At 33.6% G+C, this 19,610-nt stretch overlaps 3 protein-coding genes, 1 long non-coding RNA gene and 1 pseudogene across 5 annotated transcripts; 3 read left to right on the top strand and 2 right to left on the bottom strand.

The window, feature by feature from the left end:
- Nucleotides 1-486: 486 nt before the first annotated feature.
- LOC146950805 (uncharacterized) lies at nucleotides 487-1,371 on the bottom strand. Its single transcript, XM_085748672.1, has one exon. It carries the CDS (start codon nucleotides 1,369-1,371, stop codon nucleotides 487-489), a length of 885 nt encoding a protein of 294 aa, XP_085604798.1.
- Nucleotides 1,372-3,332: 1,961 nt separating this feature from the next.
- Nucleotides 3,333-10,847, top strand: LOC146950803 (uncharacterized). 2 transcript variants are annotated; one of them, XM_085746778.1, is made up of 15 exons: nucleotides 3,333-3,517; nucleotides 4,497-4,606; nucleotides 4,761-4,869; nucleotides 4,961-5,092; nucleotides 5,781-5,885; nucleotides 6,415-6,498; nucleotides 6,596-6,711; nucleotides 6,906-7,007; nucleotides 7,092-7,205; nucleotides 7,326-7,382; nucleotides 7,476-7,542; nucleotides 7,687-7,740; nucleotides 8,294-8,371; nucleotides 9,047-9,108; nucleotides 9,785-10,847. In XM_085746778.1, the coding sequence occupies exons 2-14, from the start codon at nucleotides 4,587-4,589 to the stop codon at nucleotides 9,086-9,088; spliced, it is 1,080 nt and encodes a 359-aa protein (XP_085602904.1). In that variant the 5' UTR covers nucleotides 3,333-3,517; nucleotides 4,497-4,586; the 3' UTR covers nucleotides 9,089-9,108; nucleotides 9,785-10,847. The 2 variants fall into 2 exon arrangements, 1 of the variants encoding a protein (XP_085602904.1); XR_015027701.1 differs by lacking the exons at nucleotides 9,047-9,108; nucleotides 9,785-10,847 and having other exon boundaries at nucleotides 7,092-7,186; nucleotides 8,297-8,374.
- LOC146950804 (protein BASIC PENTACYSTEINE1-like) lies at nucleotides 8,989-10,847 on the top strand. Its single transcript, XM_085746779.1, has 2 exons — nucleotides 8,989-9,465; nucleotides 9,785-10,847. The coding sequence occupies exon 2, from the start codon at nucleotides 9,790-9,792 to the stop codon at nucleotides 10,630-10,632; it is 843 nt and encodes a 280-aa protein (XP_085602905.1). The 5' UTR covers nucleotides 8,989-9,465; nucleotides 9,785-9,789; the 3' UTR covers nucleotides 10,633-10,847.
- A 1,569-nt stretch (nucleotides 10,848-12,416) lies between these two features.
- On the top strand, nucleotides 12,417-14,754 carry LOC146950802 (uncharacterized). The gene is made up of 2 exons (XR_015027703.1): nucleotides 12,417-13,347; nucleotides 14,599-14,754. It is a non-coding gene; the product is annotated as an uncharacterized LOC146950802 (long non-coding RNA).
- A 32-nt stretch (nucleotides 14,755-14,786) lies between these two features.
- LOC146950801 (putative clathrin assembly protein At1g25240 pseudogene) lies at nucleotides 14,787-16,239 on the bottom strand (annotated as a pseudogene).
- Nucleotides 16,240-19,610: the final 3,371 nt, after the last annotated feature.

Genomic DNA, 19,610 nt, shown 5'->3' with positions numbered 1-19,610 from the left:
TTAGAAACTCATTTGTGGGGCAGCCATTGACCAAAACCGAAGTTGTAGCCGTTCCAACACATTCTGACATCCACTTCCTCCAAAGTGTAGGAAAATTCATTCTCTTCATAACCGAATCCAAGTAAGTTAAATCGACCGAATCATACGCCTTTTCGAAATCCACCTTAAAAAGCAACATTTCCTTTTTAAGGCGACGAGCCTCGTCAACCACCTCATTTGCCACCAAGATACCATCCAAAATCTGCTTGCCTTTGACAAAAGCGGATTGTGAGTCTGAAACCACACTACTGATAACAGCATGAAGTCTATTAGCAAGAATCTTGCCCAACACCTTGTACATACAACCCACCAATGATATAGGTCGAAAATCATGTAACAGTTGTGGGCTATCCAACTTAGGAATTAAAGCAATAAAAGACGCATTAATCCCCTTTGGAAGCCTTCCGTTGCGATGAAATTCCATTACAAAGTGCAATTAATCATCCTTCACCACATTCCAAAATTGCTTGAGAAACCCGAAACTGACACCATCTGGCCCGGGCTCTTGTAACTATCACAGTCCCATATTACTTGTTTCACCTCTTCCAACGTGAACGGCCGAATAATATTACCCGACTCATTCATATATAGTTGTCGAAAACAAAGATTGTCCACTCTTGGTTGCTCCACTTCGATGTGTCTGAAGTGAGATGAAAAATGATTAAAAACAGCTGCACGAATATTTTGTACTCCTTCAATCTGAGCCCCGTTCACCTGTAACATCTGGATTGCATTACGACGTCTCCTTGAAGACATAATACCATTAAAGAATTTAGTATTTGCATCTCCTTCCTGTAACCATCTCAATCTCGACTGCTGCCAACAAATACTTGTCTGAATCTTTGACAAAGAATGCAGATTTACAGAAAGGTCATGAAGTTCAGCCACCTCGTCGTCCTCAAGAGCGGATGACTCCCCCTTAATGTCTAAAAGCGCCATCGGCTCTTTCACCATGCGGCACCTACCATCCATATTCTGCGAATGACGCTGATGCCATTCTCTCAGACTCCCTTTGATCAGCTTCAGCTTCTCTTTTAAGACATAAGCACCCCACCCTTTAATATTAAAGGACCTCCATTTTTCAGTCACAAACTGCTCATAACCTGGTAAATCCGTCCAACATTTTAGCATCCGAAAAGGTCGCGGTCCCCAATTATCTTCACTGACATACAAAATCATCGGGACATGGTCTGACAACCCCCTTTGGTTGGCCATCTGAATACAATTTGGCCACACATTACACCAGTTAATAGACAACAAAAATCTATCCAACCGGCTCATCGAAAACCCATCTCCGCGATACCATGTAAAAACTCTACCACAAATCGGCATATCAACCAAAGATCCTTCATCAATAAATTTGTTAAAAATGTCTGAATCATGTTGACGAAAAGATGAACCTCGACCCCTTCTTTCTTCTATGGAACGAACAGAATTAAAGTCACCGCATAAACACAAATTAGCATCACTATTAGAAACCACCAAATTCAGCAACTGATCCCATAAAACCTGCTTCGCCGCCGTTTCACAAGGTATTTCAACATAAAACTTTTATTTATTTACTTCAAAAATAATGTTGGTTGGCATAATCGAATAGATAGATATTGATTCACATTGACCAAATTATAGTCTTCCATATCAATCAAATTACCAACATTTGACCAAATATTAGAGCATATATGTGTGTGTGGACAATCATAGATCCATATTCTCTCATCAAGCAAAAAGAAAAATAATTACATAGAAGGTTCATGTGTCACAAAAAACCGAAAGATTAAGGGTGTGTTTGGTAGAGGAGAGAAGTATGTAAGAGAGAATATAAGAAGAGAGAAATAGGTGAGAAATAGAGTAGATTTAATGGATTGTTTGATATAAAAGAAAGAGTAGAGAAATATAGAAGAGAGAAGTGTTGATTATATTTAAAAGGACAAAAATACCCTTGACATAAAAAATCTCAAAACAAAAAAATAGTTTAATTAATTCCATAAGTTACTGACCCACCCATTCATAAGCTTTGTTTTATTAATCAAAAACCCATTTTGTTCTCCTTCTCTCCCACATGTTGTTCATGCCGTTGTTCCCCACGCCCATAATCTTTCACTCTATTATCACATGTGAATTTAGCTTGAATATCAGTCTCGAGTTTTCCGTATAAGAAAAAAAAAGAGTTTTGAGTTCCCTTCTCCCTTAAATCAATTGTCACCATCTGTATGTATTTATATATCATTGATGACGTTTCAACAGAGACAAATAAATTTACTGAGAAGTTGAGAACAAATACAATGATTAAATAGAAATAATTGTTCCAGTAGATTAATTAGCAGGAGTTTGTGCAGAAACCGACATGTCTGATATGATTGAGAGATGTTTTAGAATCTTATGCAATTTTGAGATCTGAATTGGAGGAAGAAGACAAGGGCAAAAATGTAAAATATGGAAAAGAGCCACTTTCTCTACTCTTTCTTCGCTCATCCGCGAAGAAATAAAAAACATGTGGGTCCCATGTTTCAGTCTTCTCTCTTTCTCACTTCTCTTCAAACCAAACAAGAGAAGTTTAATCTTTCTCTTCAACTTCTCTCTCCCTAACTTCTCTCTCCCTTATTTCACCCATTCCAAACAGACCGTAAGAGTTACCGTCTCTTTGTTGGAAGGGCAGGAGCTTAATCATATCAATCACTATCTATATCCTTTAAAATCTCCTAACAGGTCTTGTTAACCAGTGCCCGGAGGCACTGATTAAGGAAGCAAATGTAGTAATATTTGTCTTGAAAGCTGTGTAATCAATGCATTAAAAGATTAAAAAGTGTCTTTTTTGACTTTCATTTTCTTCTTTTAGCTTCCTTAACCGGTGCCCCGGGGACACTCGTTAACATTTTCCTAAAATAATTCATGTATTATTAGTCTTTTACATATTCAACGAGGGAAAGAGATCAAAGTTTCCTCTTAGGGATTCCTAAAAAAAAAAAAGGTTTCCTCTTAGGGAAAAATAACATCAAAGTTAGCAAGTGTTAATTAAAATATACCACGATATGATATTTTTTTAATTATTATGCATCATTAATTGAGTCAAAAAGAATTATAATCATTAACTACTCCCTCCGTCCCTATATCTAACCACCCATTTGACTTTATTTTTGTTCTTAAATCTAAATCCATTTTCAAATTACTAGATGCATTTATTATTTTTTCCTAAACATACCCCTAATTAATACTACTAACTTATCTTGAAATTTAAAAAGTCAAATTTAATACTCCCTCCATTTCAAAATGAGTGTCGCTTTAGGCTTTGGCACACAGATTAAGAAATAGAATGAAATAATCATTAAGCATGGTCAATGACGGAAATAGAAAAAGAAGAGAAAAAAGGGTAATTTGAAGGCTGTATTTGAAGTCTTGTGAAATTCTCCTCAACGTACATAATCCCTCGCTTTCGTTCGCACAACAACAACTTAACGCGCGTTTCTTCAAAATCGATTCTGTAAGTTCAATTCAAATTTTCATTTCCGTTTTTCACAAAAATGTTTTAATTTTAACTTCATCATTAAGCATTCTGCTGTAATTTGTTTATGGAAGCGATGAACTTAGTTAGGTGCTGTAATTTAGATCAAAATTTGCAATGTGGATGTGAAACTCTGTAATTTTGGTGATTTTGACGCTGCTTAGCAGAATTTGAATTTGTTTTTGGTGATAATTGGTTTTGACTTGGGATTATGGTTTAAGAGTATCTGAATTTGAAATGCTTAATTATCATGTATGTAGCTGCTAAAATTCATAGTTATCACAAGATGTTTTGTGTTTTGAATTTTTTTTTTTAAGGTCTGATTGAGAAGTTTGTCTAAACTTGCTCATAAACTACCTGGATCACTGTCAACCATGCTGGCTTTAAATGTTCGGTCCTGTCTTTGATTTTTTAGGAGTAATTAGTTTCAATTTCTTAGGGTGTGCTAGAAGTACTAGGAAGAATAACACAACATAGGTAGAAAGCACATGACAAATTTTTATGGTATATTATTGAACAATTTTTTGTAGTTTACCATGTTTGGTGGACAAAAAGCTTATTTTGGTATTCTAGACAACTTGTACTTGGAACAAAAAATTGTGACGTGGTTTTTAACATATCAAACACACCCTTAAATCATGTTATTGATAAACTACATTATTGTTGCATTGCATCTTTACCCCTTTTTCACAGTTTCTCTCTTTCTCGTACACACACAAACGGACAAGCAAACTCACGCGCTCACACCTATGCATGTGCTGGACATGCTTAACTAGCCAGCCCATGTGTAATGTGCTGTCTTCTATACATTCACATCATATGCATGCATCCATGGCTAATTCAGTTGAATGAAAAGTTTGGTAGAATAGAAGCATATGGTTGCACACACAATTGCACATCCTACCTAGCTATTATTCTACTTGTGTATTAAACTTGGTCTTTCCTTTGATTGTTGAAGGGTGACATAGTCGCTTCAGAGTTTGCATAAGGATTTGATTATTTTCTGTGTGCAACTTAGCTCGACTTGATTTTGGTAGACACTGACTGCATGGGAATAATGCAGCGCAGGTAAGAAGAAATTTGTTTTTGTAGCTTAACAGAATAATAATTCTTTTCTTTGCTTTATATCTTAATATAAATATTTTATTCCTCTTTTATTTGCACTTGTTTTCTGTGTCCATTCAACCAAAATGCCTGAACTTGGTTACTATTTCTTCTTTAGTGCGCTTAAAAGATCAAATGATAGTACCCGGATTGTCATCACAGCACTTATGGGAATTGCATTTGGAGTCTGTATTGGTATTTCAATTTCATCTTCCCATTTGTCTAAGGTGAAAATTACAACCATTAATCTTTTCAGTGTTGCATCAGGCACTTATCATCCTTTTAAACTTTCCCTTCATTTTCCTGGGATATTTGCAGATTAGCTTACTTTCAGGTGTAAAGAATTCTTTTGACGTACCCATGTCTGAAATAGGAAGATCTCATCCATTTATTGACTCAGCTTCTAGAACCAAACATATTGAAGCCCTAGGGTCAACTAGTTTATCAAAGGTAATCTCACCGCTTATTCGTTAAATGGATTTGCATTTGTACACTTATGTTCTCAAAAAAAGTAAATCTGCATATTTTGGTTAATAATTATCATTATATTTTAAGAGAACGTCCTTTGGTTGTTAGCATAGCTATACTAAATGAAAGTGAAGCTGTTATTTGAAAGGTTGAATTTGATCTTTGTTTCTATATTTTCAATATATTGTTGCCATTACTTGGCCATGGTTTTATCTTCCATAAGACATGTTGGAATGTTGTGTTAATAATCTTTCTCGGTGGCTAATGGCTTTGGGTTGAAAATATATCTTGAACTGCTAAACCTTCCTCTATAATAAGACTTTAAGGTGTACAAATTAACTAACTACTTAACAAATAACAACTTAACTAACTATAACAAACCTATCACTGTCCTATTATATAGTATCTACTACAGAATATCTCAACATATCCTAACAGATACTAAGAGGCTCAACAGGCCCGTACATAATCATTAGGGACTGTCAATTTTTTTATTGTTTTTTGAGGTTATGGTACTTCCCAGAATTGTTTCTTGTATTGATTTTTGTTGCATTGCAGCTATAGATTTCATATAGCATGTCATCATAATATAATTATACTTGCTTTAGGTGAGTAGCATTTTGTTATATCAAACAAATCAATATATAATTTGAAATTGCTACTTTCACAGATAAACGCTTCATCAAATCCTCGTGGAGCTGAATCACTACCCCCAGGAATTGTTGCATTAGAATCTGATCTTTATTTGCGCAGACTATGGGGTGATCCTAGTGAGGTATATGACAAAAACAGTTATTTACTCTACAAATATGACTAAAATTATCCTATCTGAAATTGGAAGGAAAAAAAAAACACATGTATTCTCTCTGTGATGTCCGGCCGTCTCATTTGCATGTGTTGTTTATGGTTTGTGATGTCAGACACTCTAATTTGTATGTGTGTCTAAGAATTTTTATGCCGAGCGTGTCATAGGAAAATAGAGAGCCATGCTTAACTATTTTTTTCCCCATGCTTCAACCTCAGTTGAAAAGGGTATACTAGACAATCAAAACTGTTCCCCCTGATGCATGGCCAAATTGGCTAGAGATTTGCACTAATCTCATTTCTGTCTTCACGCAGCATTTATGCATGCATGAAGACCATTGCATATGAGTCTGTCAGGTGATATGCATGCTGATAAGCTTTTTTATTTTGGAGAGATGCATGCCGATAAGTTGTTTTCTTGATATGGATAGTGCTTACATCTTAGACATATATTTCTTTTCCATTTCGCAAATCTTACAGCGAAACTATGAATTCTGCAGGACATAAAGAAAAAGCCAAAGTATTTACTTACATTCACTGTTGGTTATGATCAGAGGCATAATATTGATGCTGCAGTGAAAAAGGTTTAGAGATAGACTACATTTTTCATATTTGAATTTATTTGTATATTTAGTATTTCACATTGTCTTCAGCAGTACTGACTATAAAATTGTTCTGTAGTTTTCTGATGATTTTGCAATTTTGCTCTTTCATTATGATGGTCGAACTAGTGAATGGGATCAATTTGAGTGGTCAAAGAATGCAATCCATGTTAGTGCAAGGAAACAAACAAAATGGTATAACTTTTTGTCCTTATTTGCATTTAACATGTGCAATTCATGAGCTAAGTATTGGGGAATGAGAAGCCAATTGTTTGTGTTCACATTTAATTTGGAATTTTTAAAATAGCTTATCGTTATCAGGATTCATGCATTCTACTGCATCACTCACTTACTTTTCTTCACTTTGCTTCAAATTTTATATTTTACAGGTGGTATGCTAAAAGGTTTCTGCACCCCGATATTGTATCAGCTTATGAATATATTTTAATTTGGGATGAAGATCTTGGAGTGGAACACTTCAACGGGGACAAGTATGATTTTCATGTGTTAGTCTGCTTAAGTGTACACTATATGCAATTTTCAGTTTGATTAATGTACTATATTCTACACTATAGGTATATGGATTTAGTCATAAAACATGGTTTAGAGATCTCTCAACCTGGTATTGAGCCCAATAATGGATTGACATGGGAGATGACAAAGCGTAGAGGTGACAGTGAAGTTCACACATATTACTTTGGCCTTCCTCTCTTTCTAGCTTTAAGCATTGATGTAATATAGGGTGCCTTATTTCATGATTCAAACGTTTTCTGAAATCATTAAACATTTATCTCGTGTTGGCAATATAGGGCTACTAACGAGAAACCAGGATGGTGTAGTCATCCACATTTGCCTCCTTGTGCTGCGTATGCTCTCTCTTCCACTTTTGATATATCACTATGTGATCCTTCTTTTCTCTGTCTATGCATTTAACATTATTATTTCTTCTGTTATTTTAGATTTGTGGAAATTATGGCCCCTGCTTTTTCTCGGGAAGCATGGCGTTGTGTGTGGCATATGATTCAGGTATATTTCGTTTTTCATGTCATGTCCCACATGATGGTTATTGTAATATATAACTGAATGAATAGGTAAACTTTCTTTTGTGTGATATAGACAAACATTTTAAATTTTAATCACCTGATGAACTTTCCGATTATATGTTTGTAGAATGATCTAGTGCACGGATGGGGATTGGACTTTGCCCTTAGAAGATGTGTGGCGGTAAGGAGATTCTATTATCACATATTCTTATCTATTTCTTCTCACCCATCCCTAATGCTGGGACTTTTATCCTTTTCGTTAGCCTTGTTAATTGCTTGACATGCTTCAATTGGTGATGTGTGGCTTCAGATGCTGAGCTCATAGGCTCAATAAAATAATTTAAATCCAAGCATCATTTTATGTTTTTCTTTTTTCTTTTTAGCTTATCACACAATTTATAAATTTCCTGGTTTTATAATAATGTAGTATTGTATTTGTGCTTCTGTTCTAAATAATGAATTTTAGCTTCTGTTTTTTCTTAAATTACTATAGATTATCAGCATTATGGTCAATTGTAATTCTTGCAATGCATTCTATGGTTTCATTTATTCTTGAGTTGGTCAAAGTGGCTTCCAGAGTGTTATGTTTGTTGTCCTCAGAGTGTTGTGTGGGGAATATGTATATTTTGTGCTCAATACTGGGTTACATTCTCATCAATCAAATGAAATATTCTTAGAACATGAAAATTGGTTTAATCTTTTATCTGAATGAATCCATTTTTTCGTATTTTTAGCAGCCAGCACATGAAAGAATTGGTGTAATTGATTCTCAATGGATTATTCATCAAGTAATTCCTTCTCTCGGGAACCAGGTTAGTCATCACTGGCTTATAAAATAGTATGTCCACATACTTCTTTTGAGGGTAACATTCTAAGTTTTACGTTTTTATATATGCATATGCTTGTTGTTAGGATTATATGTTATGCTTGGTTGATCAAGTGGAAAATAAAAATCATTTCTCATTAAGACACATGAATCACAAAAAAAATCGAGTCTCGTCTGGTGGATAATGAAACTCGAATGGATTCACTTATACTGCCTATTTTTTTCCACATAAGATTCAAATTAAGACCTTAGTGAGAAACCAAACTCTTTACTATTTGGATCAACATGTGTTGGCAATAAAAGTATATTTTCACATAACAAAGTCTACAAACATTAAAGATATCTGGATTGCGTTGTTCAACCTTCCAATTTTTTTTTTTCGCTCTTTATCTTCTCCACTCACTCAACCAAGCATAGATGTGGTGTTTGAACTGTAGAAGTTGATTCTAGTAGAGGTTTCAGGTTTCAATGAGATAATGAAATATCATAAAAAATTGAGATATGTATTCCTTTGACTTTGCTATATTTTTTAATTTTAAATAAAAAAATGAATTAAAATAAGGAGGCAAATATTTATATGTCTTAACATCGTTTCTCTCTCCCATTCATACATAACATAATTCTATCTCCTCTCTCATATCTATCTTTCTCTTTCATTCAGATTTCAATTTCAATCTTCTCTCTCCAGAAGGGCAAAACCTAAATACCGTTTGCACCCACCAAGTAAGTTTTCTCTCTCCTCTCTCCAATCTTTTTCTCTCTCCGTGTCTCTCTCTCCCCTTCTCTCACCCTCCTTTAAAATTTGAATACATGGGTCCTTTTTTCTCCTTTTGAACCTCCTTATAAATATTTTTTGTTCTGTAAATTTGTCTCTATTCACCATTTCAACCTAGATCTATTCTCATTTTTTGAAACCCTAAATTCAATTTTCGGATCTACGGCTGTTCAAAAAAAATAATTTCGGATCTACGTACCATGGACCAAATTCAAAATGTGGGAACTATAACAACATTCAGATCTAGGGGTTTCAACTTTGTGATGATTAAATTCATAAAGTTCCAACCTTTTTGCTTAAAAATGGTATTTTTAGATTCATTTCAGCTTGATCTATGAATTTGACTTTAATTATCATAACCCATTTTCGATTTTTATTTAATTTGTGCTTTGTTTTATGATTTTTATCCTTTTTCAATCTGCTTGTAGGGTTTATGTGGTTAATTGATCTATAATTTACTTTGTTATATTGATACTTTATGTATTCTGTTATGTTTATTTATTTGGTTTTGTTCAAATTGATGAACTCTATTGCTTCTAGAGTAATTTGCTGCTTAGTAAGGAAAAAAAAGTTTTTTTTTTTGTTAAATGAAATTTTATAGGATCGTTTGTTGTTGTTTTGTAGTTGTCATGGATGATGATGTGCTGAATATGCCCAATTGGGGTTACTATGAACCCTTCAAGGGGGGGAATCTCGGTCTGAACCTCATGCCTGCCATGAATGATCGTGAAACAAAACCATTTTTTCCTGGTCGTGATCCAGCTATGATAGGAAGTGCAAATGGGCCCTTGCCCTTTCAGCCACGAGATTGTGCTGTTTCGGAGTCTGCTACTCCGTTTAACTATGTGAGGGATAACTGGATGACCCCGAGACATAGGTTTATCAATATGCAGCTGACAAATCCAAATTATGTTGTTCTTCCAGAAGCATCACAATCACTCTCCTTGCCGGTTATACCGCAGCCTGATGCATCAAGAAATGAGAATGCGGAGAATGCTGAAGAATTGAGTGTTAAGAAGGAAGGTGGCAAAGCGAAGAAAAGGAAGTCTAAGGGTGCTGTTACCACTCCTAAAGCCAAGAAGCCCAGGAAGCCGAAGGATGATAGCAGTGTTTCAGCTCAAGTTGTGAAACCACCGAAGAAGACTTTGGCACTTGAAATCAATGGAATTGAAATGGACATTTCTGGTCTACCAGTTCCAGTTTGTTCTTGCACTGGGAATCCTCAGCAGTGTTATCGCTGGGGCATTGGAGGCTGGCAATCAGCTTGCTGTACCACAAATGTGTCAATTTATCCTTTGCCGATGAGCATAAAAAGGCGTGGTGCAAGGATAGCTGGGAGGAAAATGAGCCGAGGGGCTTTTAAGAAGGTCCTGGAAAAACTTGCTGCTGAAGGTTATAATTTTGCTAATGCTATTGATCTGAAGACTCATTGGGCTAGACATGGCACCAACAAGTTTGTCACTATCAGATAGATAGATGCTGCCGGGTTCAAGAGTGAGTCTGTTTTACCTGTATACTCACCTGTGTGGTTTATCATACAGATGTTGAATTATAGACATCCATGAATTTTCTGTTGTGCTGCGTTTGCCTAAGTTTTGGATATTCTAGTTATTTTTTCTCTCCAGCTTATTTGGAGTTAAAACATTTATTTAGATGATTTATCAATAGATAGACTATTATCGGATAATACCATTCAATTTAAAAGCATTGACGCGATTGTTGTTTCAAATGTGTTTGACATTAATTGATGAATCATCTTTTAATCATTCAGTTGTCTTAATGGTTCGTCAATTATGCGCTAACTTTGTTTATTTGACTTAACCCTTTTTCTATAGTTATGTATGGTTGATACAATGTTGTAAGTGGAAGCTAGTTGAAATCTGCTTCACTAGCTGTTTTATTAATTTTTTAGTTGGAGCTCTAGCAGAACATGGTTTAACGTCATAATTACTTTGAGGTTATACAATGGGGATAAGTGTCTATCCTTGTAAATGGTAATACAATTTCATTCCATGTTATACGTAGGAGATCCACACCAAGGATTCATAGGATTGGGACCTCAATGCCAACCATTGTATCCTTTGTACTCAAGATCTTGAATACTCCTTTAACTATCTAGTCACTTATTTTTTGTTTCTTTATGATTTACTACCATTTTACTATCTTTGTAATATCTATTTCTAGGCCGTGTCCGAGTTTAGAGCATTGTGGCGATAATTAACGGAAACTCTGCTTAAGCTACACTTTTTATGCTGAAAAGCAGAATATTTTCAAATCTCCCACCCCCTTTAACAATTGAAGGGTAATCTCTTCATTGTAAATTGTTTGATTAGCACCATGAGTTGAAGAAACGGAGACTAGGGAGACATGTTTAGATCTCAGCGATAGTTTATCCTATAACTACAATGCCATTTTCTCGCTGTTGTAATGCCTTCATAGTTTTTCTTACTATTTGTCATGAATAAGGTGCCCTCCACACCAAAAAGAAGTATTGAAGTCGAAGAAATAAAATATATTTCAGTTTAGGCATCTAACACATGTTTGGACATTCCTAAAACTAGAGGTGTTCGTGCCTTACAAGTGTGGTAATGAAATGGGTTACTTTAATCGATATTAGTAAATCCCAATCTTCTATTGAAAGTTCGACAACGTAGTAAGAAAAGAGTTTCATATCAACAATTCAATTTTGCCATTTTGTAAAAACTACTGAGTAAAAGAATGAAAAAAAAAACTGTATTTTTGTTAAAAAGAAAAAAAAAATTACTTCATGTTTATTACATTTTACATCATAAAATACCTCCCATTGGTGAGTAATCACTGTTGTCAAACCGTTTTGATAAAAAAAAGTTACTTCATGTTTCTTGAGCTGCAAGATGTAACATCCCGAAATTTTATACATGTACTTCTAAATGATTTTTCTTTTAATTTGTCACTTCGTGATTCAACAATTTATTTCATGTGTGAAAAATTTCAGAAAATCTTACATTCCCTACTTTGGTTAATTATTTTTTTTTTCTTCATATAGTTCATTTTTATCAATCAATTTGATGTGACAAAAATAGGCTATCATTCCTCGTTACATGATTAATTTTTTAATTAAATCATTTATTGTTGCATTTTTATTTGTAATCTCTTTTAGAGTTAATAGTTTGTATTATATCAATCATTTTATTTTTTTGGTCAAGATTATATTAATTATTTAATTAATTGGCTTTCTAGTTTGAGATATCATACCACACGTTTATTTCCTTGTTTTTTTTCTGAGGCAAAAGGGCACTACCAAACTTAATTCAATAAAAGAAAAAAGAGAAAACATGTTCCCCATTATCTGCTTATTTCCTGGCTTTAGTGGCTTTGATTGAGGGAAATGGAAAGTTGGCAACAAGATGGTCCTTTTTTGTAGCCACACGGCAACACACACTTACACTGCTCTTTTCTAACTTATTTTATTTTATTAGTGTTGCAATTATGTATGAGTGTTAGGACGTGATTAATTATATTGAGCTTAGACAAAACTATTTCCTTTCTTATTATTTCTTTGATCACTCATATATCTCCACTGTCACATGATTTTCTTGCTTTATTCTTAGTGGCCTTAATTTCCTCCTCCTTGTCCCGGGTAGCACTTTGGTGCCATTAATGGTACCGTGCCATTAAATCTGGACCATACAAATACATTGTCATTGCATCTGGGCCACACAACACATCTATCTTGGCCATACAAACACCTTTGTATGACCCATATTTAATGTCACCAAAGTGCTGCCCCTTGTCCCACGTTCCTCTACTTTTCATTTCCACTAACTCTCATTTTTTTTCCTATATATCTAAACACACTAAACCGTAGCATAGCATATCACACTCTCTCCCTCAAATTCTTTTTATTTTAATTTTATACCCTTTTGGAGAAAACACTTGTTTGAGATATACTCCCATTTCTTCACTTCATGTTGGTCCTGCCCCTCACTCTTATATATGTATATAACATCTAGCTCTCTAACTTCAGTCTCCTTTAATATTCCCTCAATGACTCACTTGCTCATTGAAAATAAATTCACAAGTTTTATTCTCCTTCAATTTGCGTGTAAATCCAAGGTCTCCTTTTTGAAGTTTCGAGTCCTTCCTTTCTTGCAAATAGCTCTTTGAGTGGAACTAGAAGTATATTGCTATGAAGTAAACCTTTCGAGGTAAGGGTTTTTTTCCCATAGGTCCATACTAAGTACTAGGATGATGTTGTGAATTAGAAGTAGAAGTTCTTGTCCTTTGAAAAGAAAAATAATTAAAATATTTCTTTTAAGTGGTAAAATTTAATCTTTTATAAAAGTGATTATTTAAATTAAGATTTATATGATAATTGTGCATGACAATTTTATCTGGAATGATATTCTTATTTTATTTTATTATGTTTATATGTTTTTTTTTATTTTGGATATAAATTTTAGAAATCATGATGATATAGTACCTGAAAATCCTTGAATAAATTAATAACAGTCTTTTTTTTTTTTTTTGTATATATGTACTATATTATTTCCTGGAGAAAAATGCTTGTAGTGTTACTTTTAGCGTATATGTGGCTATATATTTCTTGGAGCAAAATGCTTACGTTTATTTTATTTTCCTATACGGTTAATAGTCTAAATTTGTAGTATATGTATAGCTAATTAATTATTGTAGCTAACAAACAATAGTTAATGTATTCTACAATAGTCAGAAAGAATTAGGTTGATGAACTATAAGAATGAACTTTGTTTATTACTCATGAATATTTATGTGTGGGTAAGACTTAATATATTAATTCAAAAGATGAAAGGTAGATTCTCCGTTTATGTGTGGGTATATTTTTGGGCTGATGGATATAAATGTGAGTTTTATTGAAAAGATTGTTTTTGATCATTTTTTTTGAGAGAGAGATTGTTTTTGATCATGTTCATGGTGATGTGAGATATATAATTATTTTCTGTGTGGTGCCTTTGTGGCGGGTAAATATCATATTGCATTGTTGTGCCTAAGTGGCGGGATTTAGTCTCATTTTCATGATCATGCATGACATATGCATCTGTGTGGTGCCTTAGTGGCGGGAATTGCAATTATATTTCTGTGTAGTGCCTTAGTGGCGTGGCGGGAATTGCAATAATATTTCTGTGTGGTGCCTGTATGGCGGGTTATATCCGGATCATATAGTTATAAGAGCATGCATCTTACGCATAATTGCATTGAGTCAGTTGTATATTTGTGATTTTATAATTGATTAAGACATTATAATGCAAAAGAAATGGGTGTGAACTTTACTTAAAGAATATGACTTGAATGTATTTTTTCTTAATTCTTTTTGATTGATAAGTTTTAACATTTTCTATTTTATGACATTGTTTCTGGTGCTTTGAGTATGAACCAATTTGGATAAGGAAATTGACTCTTACATTAATATAATGTTGTAGGTACCAAAGATGATATATGAAGTTTGATGTGTGATGGAAGCGTAGGGGACAAAATTGGGTTTTTATTTGAATTGTAATTTTAGAAGTGATTTTTAAAGGATATTTATTCTATGAATTTTAATTAAATTATGTAAAGAATTTTGTATAGGTTTTGCTAGAATATATATTATTGATGAAATAAATAATAGTAGTGATTTTCTAAAAATGAGAATGAATTAGGCGTAATGTCTTGGACCAAAATCCGGGGCGTTACACAAGCAATCTCTTACCACAATGGACCTGTCTTGATTCTCATTTTCAACACGATCATTAGCATCCTCCAAGCGTTTCTTAGCAGAATAAGCACCACTAATTATCTTCTCAAGATCTTGAATATCTTCAGAGATTCTTTCAATCTTAGGACATTGAGAAGTGTTAAGGACACCAATATCTCTACAAACCTCAATATAATAAGCCAATTCATCCCCTTGAACAATTGCTTTTTTCAAAACCTTTAACCCAACACAAGCTTCCATTTTTCCACCAACATCATATATTCTCAACAAAACCCTTGCAATCCTGTCACAAAACTTACTATAAACATCAAAAACCTCAACAATGATGCAATCCATTGCTTCCAGAATAAGAGCAACATTCATATTGTTCATATGCCTTTTGGTTTGATTTGTAAAAGCATGTCAATCATTATTTGCAACTTTTGCAACTTCTCAAGCTCTTCCATCAACGTCTCTTCAACTTACACCTCCTTGTTATGGTTCTTCGCCAAATTCTTAAGCTCGGAGGAAACAAAAGCCGACTTTTGATCCAAATAAGCAAAATAAGAACGTACAAAAGCATTAACACCCCAACCTTTTGAAGGATTCAAATGTGCATCATTTAAGTTTGATAAATCAAATGGTAACCTACCCATTTTTTGTGCCGCAGGGATGCCAATGCAGAAGATGCCATGAATGAGCATCAAACCTTTAAGGGCCACAACCCAACTCTTAGTTTTTTGCATTCTCATATATAGAGCCCAAACAATAGGTTTCAAATAAAGAGGAGATACTTTTAACCATTTGAAAACCCTATGAACATTCTTACAATCGATACGGTTTTCGTAGTGGCTTGTTGCTTTGATTACAATGGTTTCAAGATGAGCATTGCGCCATGGACCCTTTCTTGAGAATTTTGTTGCCCAAATGTTGTTCTTGTCTTTGATAACTCCTGTTGCTTTTTCTCAAACCCTCATATCAATTTCTTTCTTTTCTTTGTTTTTTTTTTCCTGACAAGGTTTTGATAAATCAAAGGGTTAGGAGGGTCAAGGTGATTAATTTCACCTTTCACCTAATCCTTTTTCACCAATGATTCAATAACTTGAACCTTCTTCTTTTTCTCCTTTGTTTTTTGTGATTTTGATTTTCAGTTTTTGTATTTTTTTTTTAGGGGTTCAGTTTTTGCATATTGTTGAATTGTTTATGGTTGGGACAATGTGTGAATATGATGGAGATTGGAAAAACACAACAGAAAGTCTTAATTTCTTGTTCTATTCTTCCAATAAAATTGTGTTGTATTGCACGTTGTTATTGTTATTGTTAGTTTTTGTGTGTATGATGGTTATGTATTTTTGGCTTGTGTTCATGTGGTGTATGTCAATGTCGTTATTATTATTTTAATAACCATATGTTGCCAAAAACACGCTTTATTTTAATTTCCTTATAAGTGGATGAGTTGTCATGTGAACATGTGCAAATAAATTGTCTCTATGATCTTTTTGGAAATGGTCTAAGTTTAGATTTTCTAGAAGTGACTTTGTTTAACCTCAATAGAAATTTTTGGATATGGAATCTGTCTTTTCATTCACTCTCTCATTCTCTTCTTTTCCACGACCAATCTCTAAATTTTAGAGAAGATCCGGATAGAGAGAAAATAAGGAAAGAAGATCAAGAGAAAGAGAGACATATGTTTTGGAAGGACAAAAAAGCAGAGAATCTAAATTCGATTTTTTACCCTATTCTTATGCAAGTTATGTTTGTCCTATATGATCATCTGAATCATCCAAACCATCTCATTCCATTTTCTCTATATCTTTCTCATAATTATCTATCTTTCTTCATTATTTTATAACCTTTTAACGAAAAGGGACTGTGATCCAAATTTCCACAGCAGAGACTACTCCACATGCATTTGTTAGTTATTGCATTAATAGTTAGTGTGCTTTAATGAAGGCATGATAATATGGCGATCAATATAAAGAGTAAATTGCATTTCAAATCCGAAGAGAAATTTGAATTACATATTTTCATATCCTTTAATCCACTTTAACATAAATAAATATTTGTATGATATTATTTATAATTCATATACCATTTAATAAAGGGAAAAATATTTCTTTATAACTTTCAAATTTCAATGACAACGATAGTTAACTTTGAACATTTTTATCTTAATATTATGATTTTCGAATATAAGATTCAATTTTAAATAGAGTAGGAAAGTGTAATTTTCTTGAATATACAGTGCATAAGAGGAAAGGAGTGTGTATCTTTTAATATAAGAGAGAACTAATTTATTTTAGGTATCACTCGAGAGAAGAACTGTAATTTACTCAAAAACTTACATAGATTCTACTGTGCACCACTTTAATAAGTGATTTGTTGTGGTCCGGTAGTTCAAAATTGTTCGAAATTTTAACAAAAACAAACACCGTATTTCAATAGTAGAGATTATTGTTCTTCACAATTGAGACTATAACTTGATTGACATGACTTGACAAAAAAAAAAAAAGAGAAAACAAATATGTGTTTCTCAAAACTCGACCCATGTTCGTTCTTTCTTATTTTTGTTAAATAGACACTAAATTATAAATGAAATTCTATCTTCAAAATATTCTTTAAGATTATTTGAAAAATTGTAATAAATTACGAAATTTTTTCACGATCTTGATAGAAACAAGCAAATCACTATAAACACAATATTTGGCATCTCAAAGATCAGTCTCATAGCAGACCTAGGTTGTGGAAATATCATTAGGCGTCGACTAAGGCTCAAAGATCCAAATCAAGATGAGTTGCAAAATTTACCATTAACAATAAAAAAAGTTTAATTTATTTTAACTTAATACAACAATTTTTTTCACTTTCCTTAAAAAAAAAAAACAATTTTTTTCACTTACCGACATGTATGGCCGTGTGATCATTGAGTTAGACACATTTAAATAAGTGGTAAGATGTTTAAATTCCTTGACACTTGTGTATGTATATATATATATAGGGTTATGATAGAAGACACCTTTTGTGAAGGTGTCTTTTATCAAGTTACTCTATGCGCATTTGCGAAAAGACACCAACATACATTTATAAAGGTGTCTTTTAGCAAAGTTATAACTAAAAAGTGAAAATCACACCTTAAGGTGTGACTTGATAAAAGACACCACCAAAGGGTGGCTTGTAACATAACTCATATATATATATATATATATATATATATATATATATATATATATATATATATATATATATATGAGGTTTGCTAGAATACACCCACTAGTTTTTTTTATTAAGGTGTGATTTAGCAAATATATAACTAAAAAGTTGTTAAATACACCTTAAGGTGAATGTTGGTAAAACACACCATCTTAAAAAATAAGTGGGTGTACATTAGCAACTCCTATAGGCATTTGTTAGAATACACCCACTTGTTTTTTTAGAAGGTGTGTTTTAGCAAGCTATAACTAAAAAGTAGTTAAATGCACCTTAAGGTGTAGCTTGCTAAAACACTCCCACATAAAAACTAGTGGGTGTGTTCTAGCAAATCCCTATATATATATGATGACACTAGGTCATATAACACTTTTGTTATAGTTTTTATGTAATTTTGATTGAGTTCAGGTGATTATGCATGAGTTAGAAGCTGCAAAAAGACTGATTTTTTATGCTGAAGTTAGTAGGAAATCGTACTCCGATTTGTAGCATCGGAGTCCGATTTATGAAGCTGTTTTGTAACATTTGGTTCGTAAAAAATCGGGCTCCGATTTATGAAAATCGGGCTCCGATTTGGCAGACGCTCCAGCTAGAATCTGGGTTTAATGAAGCCATCGTGCTCCGATTTACAGCATCGGAGTACGATTTTTGCGTTTCTGGAAATTTTCCTATAAAAGGGAAGTTGTTTTCTGAAGGAGGGGGTCGAAATTTTGGAGAAAGAAATTGACTTTTGGAGCAGGAGATCTGGAGAGAAGGTTGGAGACCATCAAAACTCATATCCGGTTACCAATTTCATGTAATGAATCCTTCTTTCATATTAGTTATTTGTGCTTTAGCCATGAGTAGCTAGATCCTTTGTGATTAGGTCAAGAGATGATTTTGTTCTAGCTCATATGATGTAACCTGAAACTCTTACGTTTATGAATTTCAATCTAGTTTATTCAGCATATTTTGTTCTTAATGCTCTTATGATTCTGACCCAATATAATTGATCTAAGAGAATATATGACTACTGACACTAGCGTGTATCTCGGAAATATTTATGCTGTTCTTTCTAACGGACAATCTAGGGATAGAGCGTTGTTAGATAGTGACAATTGAATTAACGCACTAGTTAGCCTTTGATGATTATAGGTTCACCTAAGGGATTAGGGAATTATAATTAGAAAAGAGGGCTTAGGATCAAGGGATTGACCTAGGCTATTTTGTTAATGCGTCGTTGACTTTGTGACATTCATAGACTTAAGAAACAGGTTGCTAATATGAGCGATGAGCAGATGAATCAAATGACCTAATCACCTCTTCATATCATTTCTTAAACCAATTTTACTCGAACCATTTTATTTTAACTTGCAAATCAAATCAACTGCCTAGGGCAACCCCCCCCCCCCCCCCCCCCCCATTTTACAAACTTCCTTAATAATAATGACATTCCCGAGTAGAAGTTGAAACAGTCCCTGTGGATACGAATCTTATAAATTTTATTACTTCGATATAAGTTAGTACACTTGCTAATTTTGTATCAAGTTTTTGGCGCCGCTGCCGGGGACT

This window comes from Medicago sativa, chromosome 2, assembly GCF_051527215.1.
Source record: "Medicago sativa cultivar Bolivia chromosome 2, Bolivia_mono, whole genome shotgun sequence".
In the NCBI taxonomy this organism is placed as follows: Eukaryota; Viridiplantae; Streptophyta; class Magnoliopsida; order Fabales; family Fabaceae; genus Medicago; species Medicago sativa.
This window is presented reverse-complemented; position numbering and strand designations above follow the sequence as displayed.